Source organism: Myxocyprinus asiaticus, chromosome 20 (assembly GCF_019703515.2).
Source record: "Myxocyprinus asiaticus isolate MX2 ecotype Aquarium Trade chromosome 20, UBuf_Myxa_2, whole genome shotgun sequence".
Classification (NCBI taxonomy): domain Eukaryota; kingdom Metazoa; phylum Chordata; class Actinopteri; order Cypriniformes; family Catostomidae; genus Myxocyprinus; species Myxocyprinus asiaticus.
The window spans coordinates 31187489-31208864 of NC_059363.1; the positions used below are offsets into that span (position 1 = coordinate 31187489).

Below are 21376 nucleotides of genomic sequence, written 5' to 3' on the forward strand. Positions count from 1 at the left end.
AGGGCAATTCTGTGCCAGCTCCAAATTCTGGCTCTGACCCGCCTCATCCCCTAGTTTCAAAGGCAGATCTGCTATGGCTTTGTAAAAATGAAATGTTGCATCAAAGCTGCTGTTCATAATAATCAATATTCGAGCATGTGATAGATTGTTTTAGGTGAACTATCCCTTTAAGTAGGTACATATAATTTGTTTTCTTGGTCACTATCTTTACTGTCACCTCTCTGGTTTGTAGGATGAGCAGAGTGCTATGATCATGCTGAAGCGCCACCTGCTCCTGAAGCAGACTGTGGATGACTATGCACACTCCATCCAGCAGCTGGCAGACCGTGCTCAGACGATGCTGACTGAAGATCACCCAGAGGGGTATGTTGGACTGACTATATGTTTTTACAGTTAAATTACACTTCACACACAGTGTTCTAAAGCACCTTAGTGGCTATGTATCTGTACTTTACTTTTTTTATTTTGCAGACATATTTATCCAGAATGACTTTTAAATGAGGAAAAACACAAGCAATTTATCATAAAGGAGACAACAATATTAGCAGTGCTGCAATCATGGGCAGTATTAGAAGTTTCTAGTGCGGGACACAAGGAAAATCTAGAGGGGCAATGCTAGCCCCTAGCCCCCAGATTCCACCCCCTTAGATCCGGCCATGGCTGCAAATTCAGTAGTAAAACAGCATAGTACAAAACTAGAGAAAAGTGAATTTGCTGAAAAGAGAGAAAAGAAGCTGTATGCTTTATGTTGGACTCTATGAGCTTCTGTATATTGAGAAGTGAAGGGGGCCAAGTATTGAACCCTGAGGCATCCCAGTGTATGTTACAAAATTCTGTAAGAAAGAGTAATCTCTTGTCTGTATGTGAAGTGAGGCCATCATCCGGAGGCAAGGGCAAGTTGATAAGCAGTATGCTGGGCTGAAGGAGCTGGCAGAGGACCGCAAAAAGAAACTGGACCACACATACCATCATTTTCTGCTGAGCCGTGAAGTGGAGGATCTTGAGCAGTGGATTGCAGAGCGTGACGTGGTGGCTTCCTCGCAAGAGATGGGCCAAGACCTTGACCATGTGACGGTAAAGAACAACACAACCATTTAGATTAACATAATGCATAATGCAAGACCTTGCATACTTAGCACTAGTTTATCTGGTTGTTACAGTCACTCTTATGAATATTTTAGATTCTGCGAGATAAGTTCCGGGAATTTGCACGGGAAACAGGGACAGTGGGTCAGGAACGTGTAGATGCTGTGAATCGGATCATAAATGAGCTGATCCAAGCAGGCCACATTGAAGCTGCGACCATGGCGGAGTGGAAGGACGGAGTCAATGAGAGCTGGGCAGATCTGCTAGAGCTCATAGACACCCGGGCTCAGCTTCTCACAGCCTCCTATGATCTTCTGAAGTGAGTATAGAAGAACTAGATGGATGCATCACTAAAGCCAGCATCACATTAGTCGATTTTTACAGCGATTTTCAGACGTAAGCTTCATTTACAGAATCACCAGTCAGACGGAGGGAGATGGAGCTCGAATTAGTGTCTGCCAGTGGAAATTCATTAATCACTTGACGGACAGGGCTCTCTACTGAGTTAATGGCTCAGACAACTGGAAAAGCTGATCAAACTTGTTAGAAAAAATCGTTCTGTTGCTGGGTCAGGCTCTTGTGGTCTCATCAGGTGACTAATGAGCTTCTTTTACTAAAGAACTGTCAACACGTCATGGTCATGCTGATCTGAACATTTTCATCAGCAATCGCACTCACAACTGTACATCATCACAAACACTGATTGTAATCCATAGTGATTCTGTCACCAAGCATCTTTACTGGGGTTCTCCTACACTAAAATGACTAATAAAATCAGAAAGCGGAAGCAAAACAATCTGTTTTGTAGAACATACACTGGCAGCCAAAAGGTTGGAATAATGTTCAGATTTTGCTGTTTCGGAAGGAAATTGGCACTTTAATTTACCAAAGTGGCATTCAACTGATTACAAAGTATAGTCAGGACTTTACTGATGTAAAAAAACAGCACCATCACTATTTGAAAAAAGTCATTTTTGATCAAATCTAGACAGGCCCCTTTTCTAGCAGCCATCACTCCAACCTTATCCTTGAGTAATCATGATAAATTGCTAATTTGGTACTAGAAAATCACTTGCCATTATATCAAACACAGCTGAAAGCTATTTGGTTTGTTAAATGAAGCTTAACATTGTCTTTGTGTTTGTTTTTGAGTTGCCACAGTATGCAATAGACTGGCATGTCTTAGGGTCAATATTAGTTCAAAAATGGCAACAACAAAAAAGAAACAGCTTTCTCTAGAAACTCGTCAGTCAATCATTGTTTTGAGAAATGAAGGCTATACAGTGCTTGAATTGCCAAAAAACTGAAGATTTCATACAAATGTGTACACTACAGTATTCAAAGACAAAGGACAACTGGCTCTGACAAGGACAGAAAGAGATGTGGAAGGCCAGATGTACAACTAAACAAGAGGATAAGTACATCAGAGTCTCTAGTTTGAGAAATAGATGCCTCACATGTCCTCAGCTGACAGCTTCATTGAATTCTACCCGCTTAACACCAGTTTCATGTACAACAGTAAAGAGAAGACTCAGCGGTGCAGGCCTTATGGGAAGAATTGCAAAGAAAAAGCCACTTTTGAAACAGAAAACCAAAAAGAAATGGTTAGAGTGGGCAAAGAAACACAGACATTGGCAACAGATCATTGGAAAAGAGTGTTATGGATCTTAACCCCATTGAGCTTTTGTGGGATCAGCTAGACTGTAAGGTGCGTGAGAAGTGCCCGACAAGACAGCCACATCTATGGCAAGTGCTACAGGAAGTGTGGGGTGAAATGTCACCTGAGTATCTGGACAAACTGACAGCTAGAATACCAAGGATCTGTAAAGCTGTCATTTCTGCACATGGAGGATTTTTTGATGAGAACTCTTTGAAGTAGTTTAAGAAGTTCTGATTTTTTTTTTTGTTCAAATTGTAATAGTAATTTTTCACGTTATTAATGTCCTGACTATACATTGTGATCAGTTGAATGCCACTTTGGTGAATAAAAGTACCGATTTCTTTCCATAAGAACAAAATCTGTACATTATTCCAAGCTTTTGGCCGCCAGTGTAAATCCTATACTCACTGAAAGCTACAGGTGGACATACACATTCTAAAGGCCATGAATTTTTAAATACACAATCACACACATTCACAAGGTAAAGTTACTCCATGAATCGCATCCTAAATCACTTGTTTTTGTTCACGTGGTACTCCTGTTATTTCGTCGATCTCCACGTAACAGGGAATCAGAAAGAGATTTGGGGGGAGTCTGTATGTCTGCCACCCCACCATCATTTTGAATCGTCAAGTGTGTCATGTCTTTTCAACTGAAAAGTGCGAGATCTCTGCAAAACAGTCTGTAAGTGTGACACCCTCGACTAAAACCGCGTTGTTTGGAGTCGGCTAGAGTGATGCCAGCTTAAAAAATGCAGTGCTTCTATCAGATCATATTAATCCTACTGACTTTATCTGGAACAGATAACATGCCAATGAAACTAGATTATAATAACTGTTTTACAACATCTTCACCTCAGTGTGATGTGTGGTATGGTATGAATCATTGGCAGCTGTTATGTAGTGCTAAACAGCATCTACAAACTCTATGAACCAATGACTTTTGAACTTTTTCAGGTATTTTTATGATGGGAAGGAGCTGGTATCTCATATACAGGAAAAGAAAAATGAGCTTCCTGATGATCTGGGAGAGGACTTCAGCAAAGCAGAGTCATTCCACCGCATGCATGCTGCATTTGAGAGGGACATCAGCTCCCTGGGCAAACAGGTATGTCAAACAGCACATTACATAAACAAGTGGTCCTCATAATCATTTTTCATGTTTTTTTTTGTTTTTTTTTCTATAAAGAATTTATGTTTTTTGTGGTTATTTATCAGTCACTGGATAGAACACAACATATAAAGAAAATGTCAATGTTGCATTTTGAAAAGTTGTTTTAAACAGGTCCCATATCTCTCTCCTTGCAGGTGAAACAGTTCCAGGAGACTGCAACACGACTGCATGCCCAATATGCAGGAGATCAGGCCAATGCCATTCAGGAAACTGAAAAAGAGGTGGCGGAGGCTTGGAAGGGTCTGTTGGATGCTTGTGAAGGCAGGAGGAAGCGACTGGAGGATACAGCTGACAAATTCCGCTTCTTTACCATGGTGAGAGACCTAATGGCCTGGATGGAGAGCATCATTCAACAAATCGAGACCCAGGAAAAGCCAAGGTAAATAAAAGTTATCCTTGTGGTCATCGAAGTAGAGGTCAGTTCCTGGGAGCTTTGTCGATGTTCTGAACTCCTTGTAAAGTTTTCTTTATGTTGTTCTCTGAAGAGATGTGTCCTCAGTGGAGCTCCTGATGAAATATCACCAAGGAATCCGAGCTGAGATTGAGACCCGTGTGCCAAAGTTTAATCAGTGTGTGGAGCTGGGACGTGCCCTCCTGGAACGCAAGCACAAGGACTCTGCAGAGGTAAGTTGCCCTAGGTATTAGTATGGTGAAGATAACAGGTGTCTGTTGGGTGTGTGTAGGTGTAATATATACTCTGTTCCCCACAGATCAAAGAAAGGTTGATGCAACTGACAGAGAAGAGGAAAGACATGATGCTCAAGTGGGATGACAGATGGGACTGGCTAAGACTTTGTAAGTTCACATGCATGAAAAAACACAATTATTAATCAATTAACAATATACAGTACACTAGTGTGTGTACACTACAGCTGATCATGGCTAAATCTCTCTCTAGTGTTAGAGGTATGTCAGTTTGCTCGGGATGCATCTGTGGCAGAAGCCTGGCTGATCGCCCAGGAGCCATACGTGGCCAGCAGGGATCTGGGCGAGACAGTGGACGAGGTCGAAAAACTGCTCAAAAGGCATGAGGCCTTTGAGAAATCCACTGCTACATGGGAGGAGCGTTTCTCAGCACTGGAACGTCTCACAACAGTATGTGTCATTGTGTGTTTGTTTGTGTTGTAAAGCTGGGCATGATGTTTGTAGTTAGTGGTACTTGCTATGACAAACAGCACACTATTGCTCATACTTAAGGATTTGAACAAACACCTAATCCTAAGTATTAGAGTTCGGTGTGTACCTCGTCCCGCACCATTGCTATTACTTTTCTAAGTGCTTGGAAATATGACTTTTGCTTGGTGGTCAATAAAACAGGTGAAAAAAATAATAATTCAGACTTACACTGAATGAGGGATCCAAGTTGTATAGGGACCAGAATATCATAGAGACTTGGGGGTGTGGTCTTTTGACTTGGGCCAGTAAGCACCCACCAAGCAACTATCAGAACACCCAAGCAACCACCTAGCAATACCCTGGCAACAACACAGAACACCCTAGAAACCACATAGCAACACACTGGCAACCATTCTAACATGAAATCAGTGAGTATTGAATAGGCAATCAACATCTAGAAAATCTAGTTATTGACTATGATTTACAATTTGTTGTAGTTGGAGCTATTGGAAATTCGAAAGCAACAACAGGAGATGCAACAGTACAGACAAGAGGGGGAGAAAGAAAGCAGGTAAATATGTAAACTGGAACACCACACTTCATAGCCCATTATTCCAAACCAAAGTTTGAATCTTGAACTCTGTCTGCCAGGAGAGAAGACACAGGTTTTGCAGAGGATTCCTCACAACTCTACACCACAGAAGAGCAGTCTCTGGTCAGTTTAGTGCAACTTTTTATGGGCATAAAATCCCACCTTCTCATCCCACCTTCTTGCTCTTCATTATACTATTTCCTCTATGAATGCAAATATAGCATAATACATTTTGCATGTTTGTTACATAATTAAATGTAAAGATTTGTCTGAATGTGTACCTGAATTTTGTTCATGTGTGGTCTTCAGTCTGGTATGGGAGTAATAGAGCCTAGTTCTGGCAGAGGTGATGGCACAGCAGGGGACTCCACTGTTCCACTGGCCTCAGAAATGCAGGAAAGTGGTTCACTAGATCTGGACCCCTCCGTATCCATTCAAGTTAGTAGAGAGACAGAAAAGGCTACCACACTTCCCACTGAATCTTCTCAAGCAAAGCCTGTCCTGCTGGAGGGAACTCTAGCCCGAAAACATGAGATGGAGGGACCTAATAAGAAGGCATCCAATAGGTTGGCTGTTTTGTTTTTTTCTCTCTCTCCAGCAAATGTATATATATTTTAGACTTGCTTTTTGATCTAATAATAAATAATTGTGTAATTTTTTCCAATGTTAAATACTTTCTCCTATCCCAGCTTAATATGCAGAGACAATTTGAGTAATCCATTCATAGGTTGATTCCCCTGAACATTTTGCTCTGGTCAGTTTGTTTGAGTATCCCAGTCATCACAACATAGCAACATTGGCTCAACCAATGGTTTGTATTGGGGGCAGGACTATCTGTTTGTCCGACTAATAGCAGATGAGGGAAGTGTTCGGGAAACTTAAAAAGTGTTTGTAAACTGTCATTATTGTTACAATTCCATTTGGTGATGCAAGTGGCACAGAAATTACACACTTCATGTTTATAAAGCTTAAATATACACTCACCGACCACTTTGTTAGGTACACCTGTACACCTACATATTCATGTGATTATCTAATCAGCCAATCGTGTGGCAGCAGTATAATGCATAAAATCATACAGCTTTCTGTTCTTGGCTGACAGAAGTGGAACCCGACGTGGTCTTCTGCTGTTGTAGCCATTCATCTCAAGGTCTGAGATGCTATTCTGCTCACTACAATTATACAGAGTGGTTTTCTGAGTTACTGTAGCCTTTCTGTCAGCTCTAAACAGTCTGGCCATTCTCTGTTGACCTCTCTCATCAACAAGGTGTTTCTGTCCACAAAACTGCCACTCAATGGATGTTTTTTGTTTTTGGCACCATTCTGAGTAAACTCTAGAGACTGTTGTGTGTGAAAATCCCAGGAGATCAGTAGTTACAGAAATATTCAAACCAGCCCGTCTGGTACAAACAATCACGCCATGGTCGAAATCACTGAGATAAATTTTTTCCCCATTCTGATGGTTGATCTGAGCATTAATTGAAGCTCCTGACCTGTGTCTTCATGATTTTATGCATGACACTGCTGCTACATGATTGGCTGATTAGACAATCACATGAATAAGTAGGTGTACAGGTGTACCTAATAAAGTGGTCGGTGAGTGTATATCACAAACACTTTTTGTTGATTGAGTATATTGCTTAAAGCCACATTTTCAATCACAAAAAAAATAACTAGCCATAATTTTATTGAACTTAAAAATGTTCATCCGCTCATGTCTCGTCCCAGGTCCTGGAACAACCTTTACTGTGTGCTCAAACCCGGACAGCTCTCTGCCTACAAAGATGCCAAGAGCTATAGCCATAGTGTCACTTACCATGACGAGGAACCCTTGACCCTCACCAATGCTTCATGCGAGGTGTTGACCAACTATAAGAAAAAGAAGCAGGTGTTCAAGCTTAGGTAAGGGTCTTGGCCTTCAATTTCAATTAAATTAGCTAATATGAAAATGTGACCTTTTGCTCACGCTGATCCTTGTTCTATTTCCTTTTTTACTCTCAGACTTGGAGATGGAAGTGAGTATCTGTTCCAGTGTAAAGATGAGGTATGTTGTTGACTGCTTTTTTCAGCTAGTTCCCAATTAGTTCATGTAAACTTTCAAAATGGTGAATGGTGATGAAAACATCACCTAATGATTGTTCCGTCTCCACAGGAGGAGCTTCAGAACTGGACTGAGGCTATAGAGCAGGCAGCACAACCGGTGACGGAGGAACCAGTTGCAGGGCCATCAGGAATGAAGGCACAAAGCCTACCCCCACCTTCTACTTCCACTACTCTAGAAATCCCCTCTACCAAGAAGGACAAGGAGAAGAGGTTTAGTTTGTTCACTAAGAAGAAATAAAAAGAGCCCAAAACCATCCAGGAAACCAAAACAGGGTGAAGTAACCCTGAACAGAATGTGAAGCAGGTGAAACTATCACAAAAGGAACAGATTTATAACACCATTGATTTTTTCCCTTTACATTATAGTAATTTGTAAGGATTGAGCTATATGAAATGTAGATTACACTGCTGCCTGTATCTAAGCTAATGAAGTGTTGCTGAAGTCCACATGTATTGCTATTTATGTTTTGTTGTACTTTTTCTTATACTAGACTCAAAACCAAATTCACTTTGCATACAAATAAAAGCACAGGAATCTTCTCAAATTTAACCAAAAAGTATCTGTAAGAACAGAAAGGGTTTCTTTTTTTTTTCTTTGTTTTTCAATGTGTTTAGCTTCTTCTAAGCATGCTTTGGTAGTTTGACCATAAAATATGCATAGTTTTGTTAATCTGCCTATTTCCTTTAAAATGGTTGCAAATGTAATACTGTGCTCTTTGCATTGGAACTTATAGAATTTCCAAAGTGTTGAAAATTGGAGAGGTGTTTCTTTTTGTAAAAGGTGTTTAGTCAGCAGGAGGTTTTGCGAATAAGGGTGTTTGACACTGTATACTATGCCGTTAATATACACTTTATGCAATAAGCACAGTTTTCAGTGTGCTTTTAGACTGTCCATAGTGTTGTAAAAGCGATTTCCATTATGAAATATTAATACAACTGAAATATTAATACGAATAATATAGTGATATTATATTAATATGAGAAAATATGAACGCTATTATAGTAATATTTTAATATTACTATTATAAAGGAAAGATAAAAATGAGATAAGAGCAGTAAATCATTTTTTCCCCAAAACCTCATATATTTTGAATATAATTTTTTTCAAAGCATGAATGGATATGTTAATTTAATATGGTGCTATATGATTAGAATACAGATTTGTACCCTCTCATAACTCAGGTATCCCAGTATGGCTATTTCAGGCCTAAATCAGATCATGAATACACTTTTACTGACAGGAAACCCTTTAGAAACATCATAAAAATAATTCCTTACCGCAAAAGATACAGCTTGGTCAATACAAAGTATGGTAGCCAACATAACTATTGAATATTTGAGCGCATGGAAATAGTGTGTCATGCAGATATAAATGTTAGGTGACAGGAAGTAATGGAAGGGGAAAAGGAAGTTTTCAAGAAATTCTACATTGCACAATAAACTCCCTGCATACATTTATGCTCTGATCAGACAAGTCCAGACATTGCAATAAGAAATCATTCATTATAAATGTTATTTATAAATACATGTCACACAAGTTTCTGAAAGGTTGTAACAAAACAATCAGTTATTGTTGGTATATTATTTAATCTGAACTGTCTTGAATTTAAATGCCCTCTTACCAAAGTCTTAGTTTCCCTCAGTATTATATATTCACGTTAAAATATAAGTCCATACTGTTGCTGCCAATAGTTTTAACATATTTTAAAAAAGTGGCCAAATAATTACTTAAATTTCATCTCATTGTTGAATTTTTGAAGATGGCTGTGACAAAGAATAAGTTTACAGAGTCATGTGTTATGAGGGTCAATGTGGTGCTTTATTAAGGTCATGGGTTTTTTTGTTGTCCACTATGCGTATAATCTGGACCTGCGGATCCCTCTTAGTTCTGCCGCTTTAAACGCACTGCAGTCTAAGTTATAAGTTGAAAGGGAGTTCATTCTATTTCTCCATTCTCCATTTCTTTTCACCTTTTATACCTGTATGTTCAATGCAAAATCACATATACTACTTTGAAGGCAATGTATGAATCATTTTCAGAGTTTGAAAGTAAATAAACTCTGTTTGCAGTAACGTTTGCCCCTTGTCTGTTTAACGACTTGCAGCTTTACTGAATTGTGCATGGGTGACTCACATTACTTCCTATTAAAAACTGATTCAAAAAAGTTATTTTGTTTTACTAATTAGTGTATAAATCTAAAACTGGCTCATTTACATAAAGTGAGTACAAAACAGCAATAATATGATGAAGACAAAATATTTGTGAAAAGTTTTCTACTCATTATTATTAAATAATAATAAAAATAATACCTCTCTAATCCTAAAGAAGGCATTGCTGACTTAGTGTGAGAATGTAGTAAGAACATGAGTGTATTGCCTACTACCATATTACTCTTACTATATCTCCCATAGACAGACATGGCAGAAGTAGTAAGAGTAGTATGGATAGTGTGCCTGTGAGATAAGTTCATGAAGTTCATGGACTAAATATTTTAAAATGCTTAAACAATTTACTTTATATTTATATTATATTATTAATTTCATATAATATTATAATAATATAAAAATCATAATTTAAAAATGATATTATATTTATTAGTTATACATTTATATGTATAATATATTATAAAGCATTCATACATGGATTTTGGGGGGGTCATAACAAGCTAATATATTATAAAGCATTCTTACATGGACTTTGGGGGAGTCATAACATACTACACTCAAACAATTATAATTTTGTCTCTAGAGCTGAAAATCTGGGGATGGGAAATTTAATTAGGTAAATGGTACAGTTCTTGGAGAAGACAAACCTTGAGTAAACAGGTTAAAAGTTGAGTTTTTTAATAACTTAAAGATTTCAAATGTTTTTTTCCACAGACATGTGTCTATGATGACAGAACATTCCATAGAATCATTTAATTCTGTGGAGCTCCACCAAGCAGCCCACTGAGCCTGGAGGCGCAGCTGTACTATGGGCCCACTGAGCCCAGAGGCAGAGCTGCACCACAGGATCCACTGAGCCCAGATGTGGAGCTTCATCACTAGGCCCAAGGTGATGATGCTGGGAAATCTTGTAATAAAGTGGTGCACCACTTGCTTGGCCAAATACATGAAGATTAATTTTAATTTAATCTCCAAATTTTATTCTCAATAAGTCCTGTAAACCTCATCCAGTACAAAGGCAAAACGCAGTAACTATGTCAAAAATAAATAAAACAATTTTTATGGTTACAGTGTGGATTTTGCACATTTTCTCTGAATAAGACCTTATTCATCTTTGATTTTTAATGGGAATGAAAATGAGGCTGTGAGGGATAGACTTACTGTCTCTTCAATGGCACGAACGGTATAAAGCTTTATAAAGCTCCTAGATCACATCTGATTTCCCACAACTCATGTTATCTGGAGTTCTTTATATACTGAATGTTCTTAGATATTTTATCAATGTTTTGTCCGGAAAGATCCAAAAACACTTTAAACTGCCGTACAGTACATTGAAGAGCCAGTAAGTCTGTCCCTCACAGCCTCGTTGTCATTCCCGTTAAAAATCAAAGATGGCGTTAGCATGAATAAGGTCAGTACGAGCATGAGCCGAGGTCATCCGTACGGGACAGATAAGTCTACTCGATTTCGGTCATTATAACTCACTTTTGACAAAATGTTTAGTCATAAAAACATTCAAGGGGTGTGTTAGCTCATATAGATTTCATGCTAACTTCATACACTTTAACTTTATATACTTTATATCCAAGGTATGCTCATCTTCAACAAAGTAACATCGTCGACGAAATGTTCCTCCAAAGACCCGTTCACACCAAGTCCGTTTTTCCGTTACGAAATCACTTAAGTGGGAAGTATTCCGACAGCACACGACACCAACGCTTTTCAACATGCTCAGCTGAGGGCGCCATCGAGCTGCAGATTGTCCCGACAACAACTTGTCTGTTGGTTACGTCATTTGTAATGAAACCCGGCACCTAGGAGTCTGCTATTGGTCGGTTTCCTGCCCACCCCTCGGTGTAGACGCGCAGCTGATTGGCTGGTAGAGATGTCATTCTCTCGTGCTCTGATGCTGGTACAGGTTGAATACGAGGCGACAAAGTAGCAAGCGCTGGGAGTGTGTGTAGAGAAGTTGAACTTTAATAGCGCAAGTCTGCATAGACTGTAGCGCTTTAAGTGGTTTTTTTTAATATCCCTATGTATCCATAACATATGTCTTTTTGGAGTGGAACTTGTTTTTAAGTTTTTTCAACTCTTATCTCAACGGATTTCCTTTATATTTCAAAGAATGGAGTTGTTTCGTCTTGCATTGTTCTGCGGCGGACAGTAATGTGGAGTACATAAAGCCTTAATATATTCAGACGCACTCGTCTCTTCTTTATCAAAATGGATATTACAGTATCGGAACTGATGTCTAACTTCATGGATTCGCCGCTTGTGGTTTGGGTAAGTCATAAAGGCATGATGGCACCTGCTGTGTGGAGTTTGGGGTGGTTTCATCAGCAGTGAGTATTGATAATGTGTTGTGTTTGTATCATAGTTGAAGAATCACCATTTATCATTATATTATAGTGTGATCTCTATTTAACAAACTTGTAGGCTAAATGTCAGTTTCGAAATATGCTGAAAGTTCATTGCAACGTTTGATTAAACATTTAATGAGCATATTTTTTAAGTAGACATTTTGATGTTTTTTTTTTATTTTTTTATTTATGTTATGCTTTTATTCATTATGTTTATTTGAATCCATGTAGGTGTGGATGTGATTTAGTTTTTTAATAATTCTAAATAATGTAAATATTATAGAGATATAATGAAATATCTTATATTACCTTTATAAATAAAATATATTTAAATATTATTGAATTACATTAAATGTTATTTATATTATTTATTCATAAATGTATTATTTAAATATATTTAAAATATATTTATATTATCATTATTGTTTATATTATTGTTATTATTATTATATTTAGATTATCTAAATATAAATTCATCTAATTATATTCTATAACATCTAATATGCATAAATAACAGCTGGTGTTACAGTGATGTTTTTCCTTGTATCAAACACACTAATAACACATTGCAGAAAAGTGTAGGCAGTTCTTTGGCCCTCACTGCACACTACATGCAGAGTTTAGTGTCACTTGACCGGGTTTGGTGAAACATGCTAAACTTCCTATGATCCCTTTACCCTGACACCCATGTCTTGTTTGGCTTTGCTTTCTCTGTCACTGTGTTTCCAACTAATTTGTCACCATCATAACACACATTAGAAAATCATCAACATTCCCATGTTGACATAATTCAGATCTCTGTGCTACTTCCTGATATAACAGTCAAACAAACACACACATATAAACGTATATTTAGTTTGAAATTAAATAGGTATGTATATATATATATATATATATATATATATATATATATATATATATATATATATATATTTTACTTTTACAAAAGCTTTCGCAATTTGATATACACAGAGCTTCACACAAGTTTCACTTTGTGAAATGCATTGTAAAAAATACACTGCAGTTCAGTTCTAAAACAGAAGGCATGGCTGATTTGTAGTGCAGCTGTGCTTGTATCCTGTCTTGATCTTACCATACTTTCTTTTATTTTTTTTTTTTAACAGGTCAAGACATTTGGACCACTTGGGTCTGGTTCAGAAGACAAGCTCTCTATGTTCATGGACTTAGTGGATGGTGTCTTCCTCCATAAGATCATGACACACATGTGAGTGATGGCAGAAATGTTGTATATATGCGTGTAAGTGTGTGTGTGTGTGTGCATGCTTTAATCTAGCAGCTGTTGTGCGGTGTGTTTTTTTCATTAGAAACCACATCCTATCCTTTCCTGCCTGCCGTCCAACTGTACAGACACTCCATCCGAATCTTCACTCTCCAACAGTTTTGTTCCTCATTTGTATAATTAGTGCGTTAATAAAGGGTATGTGGGGTGTTCTTTGCCCAGAGTTTTAGGGTCATGCAAAAATACTTGGGAATGTTCAGCCAAAAATGAAAATTCTGTCATCTAAACCCCTGTGACTTTCTTCTGTAGAACACAAAAGGCTATATTTGGCTGCATGTTACATAGTCTCAGTTACAGTTTACTTTCATTGCATCTTTTTTTTTTTTTTCATTCAATGAAAATGAAAATGAATGGTGACTGAGGCTGTCAGTCTACCTTACATCTCCTTTTGTGTTCCACGATTGAAAGAATGTCTAATGGGTTTGGAACAGCTGAAGGATGAATAAGTTCTATCATCACTATCCCTTTAAGGTAAACATTTTGCCGCTTTCAATCGAATGTTAGGCCACGGAAGTTTCGGTTAGCTCTAGTTGTAACCTCAGACATGGTCTATGTAAAAACAGCTAAACAAGTGACTCAGGAGCCCTCTCATATGTGCATTAGTTATGAACAAGGAAATCTCTAATTGTATTTGCATCACGCAAAGCAACTCATTGCACGTCTTGATCTTTTGACACCTAGAGTTTGGGCAGCAAACTTGAGCTGTAAAGAACTGCTGTTTTATTTGTAACTCCTCTGAGTTCTCATACCCTCCACCTCAGCCTTGTCCTTTAACCTACTTTTACTGAAGCTGCCTCACTGCCCTCTCTCTATAAATCAGGGGCTTAAACACTAGCCCTCTTCAGAGACAAAAGACATATTTGGGCAGGGGGCGGGGTTCTGGTTCTAATGGGAAGAAAACACATGTATAAGCTGTCCTCAGACATTCTGTTGTGTTCCTTTTATAGATTATTGTCACCTGCTGTCAAGTTCTCACCATATCATGTCACTTACTATTCACTGAATATTTACATTTACATTTATTCATTTGGCAGACGCTTTTATCCAAAATGACTTACAAAAGAGGAATACATTATAAGCGAATCATCTTAAGGAGACAGTGGTACGAAAAGTGCTGTATTACAAGTTTCACTAGCATCAGAATAGTATTCAAAACAGATTAAATTGCAATAAGTTTTTTTTTATTTTTTTTTTATAGTGAGTGGTTAAGTGCTCATGGAAAAGATGTGTTTTTAGTCATTTTTTGAAGACAGAAAGTGAGCCAGCTTCACGGATGGAGTTGGGAAGGTCATTCCACCAACGTGGTATGATGAAGCCGAAAGTCCGGGAAAGTGCTTTGGTGCCTCTTTGTGTTGGTACAACAAGGCGACGTTCCTTAGCCAAACGCAGGCTTCTGGTGGGCGCATAGCTCTGCAGAAATTATTTTAGGTATGCTGGAGCAGACCCAGTGACTGTTCTGTGTGCCAGCATCAGAGCCTTGAATTTGATACGTGCAGCCAGTGAAGAAAGACAAGAAGTGGTGTAACATGTGCGCTCTTTAGTTCATTAAAGACCAGACGTGCTGCTGCATTCTGAATCATTTGCAAGGGTTTAGTTTCACATGCAGGGAGGCCTGCAATGAGAGCGTTACAGTAGTCCAGTCTAGTTATGACAAGTGACTGGACAAGCAGTTGTGTGGCATGTTCAGAGAGGAAGGGTCTTATCTTCCTGATATTGTAGAGTATAAATCTACATGATCGTGCTGTCTTTGAGATGTGGTCTGTGAATATGTGATGAGTAGATTATAACAGAAAATTTGGTAGGGCTGGGTATTAACACAGATTTCCCGATTCGATTCCAATTTCAAATCCGATTCGATATGAGTATATTTCAGTTGTAATGTCCATTTTGCATACATATGAAAGAAATTCTCCCCCAGCGAATGCTGTTAATTATACAGGGGAACTTCTAACAAGGTACATTATGAAAATATACATTTAACTAATTATATTTAATAAGTTTTTCATTATTTTGTTCACATTTTAGCTTTTAAAATGAACAAATCTATGGATTCCATCAATAAAAATGATATTATATTGCACATATGTTTTGTTAGGCTACATGTTTAATGTTTACATGCATATTTACAAGTATTTATATTTATTTGTTGAACACGTGCTCAAAACTGGTGCTCCTTAAGAAAACCATCTGTTCTGTAAAGAGCGTCTGTAAATAAGTGCACATTGACGAGAGCTATGTGTGATTAGAGTTCCTTTTTTTAATTTTTTTTTTATTTGGAATGCACAATTCCCAATGTGCTTTTAAGTCCTTGTGGTCATGTAGTGATTCGCCTCAGTCCATGTGGCGGAGGACGAATCCCAATTGCCTCTGCGTTTGAGACTGTCAACTTATCACGCAGCTTGTTGAGCACATTGCCACGGAGACATAGTGCGTGTGGAGGCTTCACATCATCCACCGTGGCAACCATGCTCAACTCACCACGCACCCCTCCAAGAACAGACCACATTATAGCGAACACGAGGAGGTTACCCCATGTGACTCTACCCTCCCTAGCAACCGGGCCAATTTGGTTGCTTAGGAGACCTGGCTGAAGTCACTCAGCATGCCCTGGGATTTGAACTAGCAAGCTAGCGAACTCCAGGAGTGGTAGCCAGCGTATTTTACCACTGAGCTACCCAGGCCCCCTGTTGTTTTTGATCAACAATTGACTGTGGAGAACAGAAAGGATATTAGAAGAGACCTTATTCAATGACAAATGGATTGCGTGGATCTCGTCTTTGGACACACTGAAAACTGAACATTTACCAGCCAGTGGTTATAGACATTTTGGTTGCGAGTGATTTCCTAATTGTATTAGAGGGTTACGCATAGAGTAAAAGATAGATCTTTGGATTTAAGAATCGATATAATTCAAATGAAGATCACGATGCATCTGAAAATCTATGTTTTTACCCAGTCCTAATATTTGGGGAACTATCCCTTTAAGTGACCTTTCTGAATCTGGTACAAAAATTTTAGTCTAACAAATGGAGAGTGTTTCAGTGTGTGCCAGTGTGCATATATATTAGCATAGAGGTTATAATGCCATGGATGTAGAATATTGGTATATTGTCTGGTGTGTAGGTCTGGTAGTTTGAGGACCCATACACTTCTACAGGTGTCCAGTGCATTTCCACTGAGGCATTACAAATGAGTGGAGATGTGGAATGCTGAGGGCTATGTACACACAGCTTTTCCTTTCTCTTCACCCACATTCATGCATAATGTGCCCATACCCTTATACCAGCAGTGTTAAACTTGATACCCTTCCTTACCAGTGTGTTTCCGTGCCGCAGGTATGCAGTAAAGACCATTGCCGTTAGCAAGTGAGCTCAAATGCTGACATGTTCCCATCTGGCAGATGTCCTCTGCGTGCACTTTATCCATCTTCCCTTGACTTTTACCAAACAATCATTGTTTTTCAAACCACGCTGCCAGTTGCAATATTTATGGTTGTAAAACAGGCACAGAAAGTGAGACTCAAAGCAGTGTACTTGGCTTCAGGGCAATAGAAAGCAGCTGAAGCAGACAGCAGGAAAAAAAAGACTGACCCTGATCTTTTAAGGTTCTTTCACTTGCAAGCTGGTTTGTGGGCCAAGCTGGCAGAATTTGCATGTAATTCTCACAAAACAAATGTAAATGAGGATCGGACAAACACAGTCTATGAAGGACCTTCACACTGTGTGTGCCAAGACGAGGACTCTCCACTGAGTGTCACTCAACTCCAATGGTCCAGGCCAGTTATACGAAGGACTAATTGCTTTTTACGTCAGAAAACTTTATAAAATTTGCAATGAAGTAAATAGTGTCTTTTATTTAGAACAAAGATTTGTCTGTCTGTTAGGGCTCTCATGCAAAATATTGTGCATGTTGTGCATCATGCTAGGCCTTTAAAGGAATACACAACCTTTTCCTTTATAAAAGTTTTTTGTTTAGTTTTTTTGGTTAAAATTTAATTCGTGTATATTTTACATCCTCTGACTAAGGTGTTGGTGTGGTCACCATTTCTTTTATCATCACTTTATACAGTTGTTAAAGTTTTGTAGTTCACTTAAATTTGAAATATGTAATTTTTCATGTGTAATCTTTAAATACTTTCTGCTAACCCAGCATCATATTCAGAAACAAATGTATTAACCCATCCGTTGGTTGATTTCCCTAAAAAGTGTAAACACTGTGGATCTGTGGCACTTTTAAAACATTGCACTGTTTTCCCAACATAGTAACATTGACTCAACCAATTGCGTGAGATTGGGGCGGGACTATCTGTGTGTAACCAGTGGCAGACCGGGAGCATGTACAAGAAATCATTTTGAAAAGAATCATTATTTTTGCAGTTTCATTTGTTGACGCTAGTTACACACACACACACACACACACACACACACACACACACACACAAAATAATAGGATCAAATATTCCTTGTAGTATTTCAATTAATATGAGGTCATAAAACTGTATGTATAATAACCACTAAAGAACTATGAAACAGAAAATATTTTTAAATTGGTTTCAGATTAAGTATAGCATGTCACATTGGTGTCATTGCTTTACATGTCATTTCAAATTTCCATTTACATACACAATATCTGAACATAAGGCCACTTGTGTCAAGACTTTGAAATGTACATGTTCTTGGTCCACAGAGACCCAAGCCCCATGAATCAGCGAGTGAACAAACATGTGAACAACGATGTCAACCTGAGAATACAGAACCTTAACACTGTCATTCGACAGATCAAAAACTACTATCAGGTAAGAGCTTTTCCTCCATATCCTGTTTTAGCAGCAATGCACTTTCTGATCACTATCAGTAACAAGCAAGTTCAGAGCTCAGCACAAGGGTTGAAACGACAAAGTGTTTGTGTGAGAGTTTGCATTATACGCCAGACAGCAGCTGGTCTCTGCAGACACAAGGTGGTTTTTCCAGTATCATGGGGGATTAAACCTGTCCGCAGATGTGGATGCGGTTGTGGATGACTGGGAGCCTTATTGTATTATCCTCTGAGAAGAGTTTTAGTCATGTTAAGCAAACTATCGACTAGTCATTGGATTGTTGGAATGACAAGTCAGTTTTTAGGAGGCTGTATATAATTTGGCTGGTTTAGGGTCCTATCTGGCAGATCAGACATGTTTTTCAAGTGGTGTTGACACAAACAGCAATCATATCGCTGGAGGTCGGCGAGTCTCTGCACTGTTGGTTGCAAGTAGGTATTTGTGATCGATTGCTCTGACAATATCAGGTGGTGAATTACTGTACTCCAACTGGTGATCACTGCATTGCACAGAATCTGCATCTGCGTCTGGGCCGGCTCATTTGCAGTTTTTTAACTCAAATATGATGCATCACCGATAGTCGCTGTTGCTAATGTTGCTGGAAGTTGCAGTTTATATGAACACCCTTTCCCCTTTGTGAATGCTAAGCACAATGTAGCAGATATACAATAGGGGAACAGATATTCAACATATAAATATACTAAATGTAATGTTTTATTGTGCAGAACTATCAAAGTCCTCACAAAAATGCATAAAAACAGGAATATGGTTCACAGCAGGCATTTTGAATTCTGACAGAAAATGTCTTGAAATTTGTTGTTCAAGGTGGCAGATTTGTTACAAAAGCTGTGTTTTGATAGCTTTAGTGGTGATGCTTTACAGATGATTTTAGACATGCAACTTCTCAGAATGGGTTTTAGCGTGTTTGACATTCAAACAATTAGCCTACTGTTAGCATGTCAAAGGACAGTATGCTGTTGGCACGCTAAAAACATTGGATAAATAAACTCACAAGTCAATCTCACTTACCGACTAGTTGGTTGTTAGATGACTAGTCGACTATCCTCTTGATCCATCCCTAGTACATACTGCTGTGTTTTGTGAACATTCTTTTACAGAGGATTTTAAATGGGTTTGCTGGGGTAATGTAAGGGTGAGTACTTTCAGGTCATTAGAAATTTAAGACCTAAGAAAATTAAAGGTGGTGTATGAGAGACTGAACCTATTTGAATGAATGAATGAATGAATGAATGAATGAATGAACGTTACATTTATATAGCACTTTTCTGACACTACACTCAAAGTGCTTTACACAGTGAACAGGGGACTCTCCTCAACCACCACCAGTGTGCAGCATCCTCCTGGATGATGCGACAGCAGCCATAGTGCACCAGTACGCTCACCACACACCAGCTATTGGTGGAGAGGAGAGAGTAGAGTTATAGAGCCAATTAGTGGATGGGGATTATTAGGAGGCCATAATTGAGAAAGGCCAATGGGGGGAATTTAACCAGGACACTGGGGTTACACCCCTACTCTTTACGAGAAGTGCTCTAGGATTTTTAATGACCACAGAGAGTCAGGACCTCAGTTTAACTTCTCATCTGAAGGACGGGATATTTATGAGTGACTGGGCCCTTAATGATAGTATTTATGGTAAAGCAAAGAGGGAGACATCAAAGGACAAGGTCTTTCTCAACACTATATTAGAGAAAGCATAGAATTAGCTCATATTGTTGCTGGTCACACAGAGTACAACTGCTTGAAGGAGGCCTTTATGTTGTTTAATGTTGGTGGTTTTGGGAGTTCAAATCTTTTGATTGGTTTGCTCAGTTCTGGGCAACGTCCCACCATGTAAGGGAGCGTTTGCCACATCTGACCCCCTTTTCATTTGGCAGAGCATCTGTTTTGCATTCCTGTCCAGAACTCACTGCTTTCTATCCCAACTTAGAGAAAGAAGTGTGATTGTGTGTCAGACGGTGGGAAATACCTGGAGTTCTGCTCACACTTTGCAGTTTAAAATATAATTGAATCTTTAGTTTACTCATTTCCAGTGCTGGGTAGTAACAAATTACATGTAATCTGTATTATGTAATCAGATTACAAAAATCAAGTACTTGTTATTGGATTAAATTCCATTTTAAATACTAGTAATCCGACTACAGTTACTTTTTTTATAGATTACATGATTAAATATTAACAAGGCAATGGCATACATTTCCATCTTTTAAATTTTTCATTCTAAATCAGCACACTGCTGATTTACGTATGGTAAGTCTTCAAGTGTTTTCAGAAGAGAGGGGGAGGGTTGTGTGTATTGCAGTCAGAACTGATACTCACTACCAGCCAGTCTGGTGAAGATGGAGCGACCTACCTCAGCATTTAACCACTGGATCTACAGAGATCATTTCATTTTTAAGGAGACACAGGGCAAAAACATCACTGTGCAATGTAAACTCTGCCTTCCAAAAGTTAATATCCTGTCAACTGCAAAGGATTCTATGTAAAATCTAAAGAAGCAAAGAAGCAACTCAAACGTATTTTTTCAGTTATTATTGGAATATTATTTCTGTGTGTAATATAACCATGTGTCGCAATGTCTTTGGAAGGGTTTTGTCCATCAAACACGTCAAAATGCACAAATACACTTCATTTCATATTCAATTGTATTAGTGTCGTAAAGTTACTTTTAGTTTCTTAAATTGCTTTTGTAGTCGGCTTCACAAATGTATATGAATGCACTTTTGGTGTAGTAATAACTTTGAGACGTTTCTGTGACGCTGATTCACAAATATAACTGGTCTGATCTCTTACTACACGTGGATAGCATTTGTAAAATGGCAAAATTGCATGACCACATTTGTGTTAATGTGCCCTGGGAACCTTTCCATATTTTAGAAAGTCCAAAAAGAAATGCCTGTTAAACTCAAACATATTTGAGTCTCTCATTCATTAATGGAGGGCTTAGACCAACTTGAAAATATGAAAACGTCCTTCATAGTTT

General features: G+C 38.4%; 2 protein-coding genes across 5 annotated transcripts in view; both read left to right on the plus strand.

The window, feature by feature from the left end:
* Positions 1 to 9807, plus strand: part of LOC127411290 (spectrin beta chain, erythrocytic-like) — a 34664-nt gene extending 24857 nt beyond the window's left edge. For 2 of the 3 annotated variants that reach the window (XM_051646756.1, XM_051646755.1), the window contains 14 exons: positions 233 to 363; positions 870 to 1074; positions 1182 to 1405; positions 3703 to 3853; positions 4054 to 4298; positions 4405 to 4543; positions 4630 to 4714; positions 4818 to 5014; positions 5533 to 5606; positions 5687 to 5750; positions 5937 to 6193; positions 7356 to 7529; positions 7629 to 7671; positions 7780 to 9807. In XM_051646756.1, the coding sequence (XP_051502716.1) occupies positions 233 to 363; positions 870 to 1074; positions 1182 to 1405; positions 3703 to 3853; positions 4054 to 4298; positions 4405 to 4543; positions 4630 to 4714; positions 4818 to 5014; positions 5533 to 5606; positions 5687 to 5750; positions 5937 to 6193; positions 7356 to 7529; positions 7629 to 7671; positions 7780 to 7968 (2178 nt within the window). In that variant the 3' untranslated portion in view covers positions 7969 to 9807. The remainder of the gene's footprint in view (positions 1 to 232; positions 364 to 869; positions 1075 to 1181; positions 1406 to 3702; positions 3854 to 4053; positions 4299 to 4404; positions 4544 to 4629; positions 4715 to 4817; positions 5015 to 5532; positions 5607 to 5686; positions 5751 to 5936; positions 6194 to 7355; positions 7530 to 7628; positions 7672 to 7779) is intronic. The other variant, XM_051646757.1, reaches the window with a different exon arrangement.
* Positions 9808 to 11847: 2040 nt separating this feature from the next.
* The window catches only part of LOC127411293 (protein Daple-like), a 106129-nt gene continuing 96600 nt past the window's right edge, over positions 11848 to 21376 (plus strand). For both annotated transcript variants that reach the window (XM_051646766.1, XM_051646767.1), the window contains exons 1-3: positions 11848 to 12179; positions 13381 to 13481; positions 18243 to 18351. In XM_051646766.1, the coding sequence (XP_051502726.1) occupies positions 12120 to 12179; positions 13381 to 13481; positions 18243 to 18351 (270 nt within the window). In that variant the 5' untranslated portion in view covers positions 11848 to 12119. The remainder of the gene's footprint in view (positions 12180 to 13380; positions 13482 to 18242; positions 18352 to 21376) is intronic.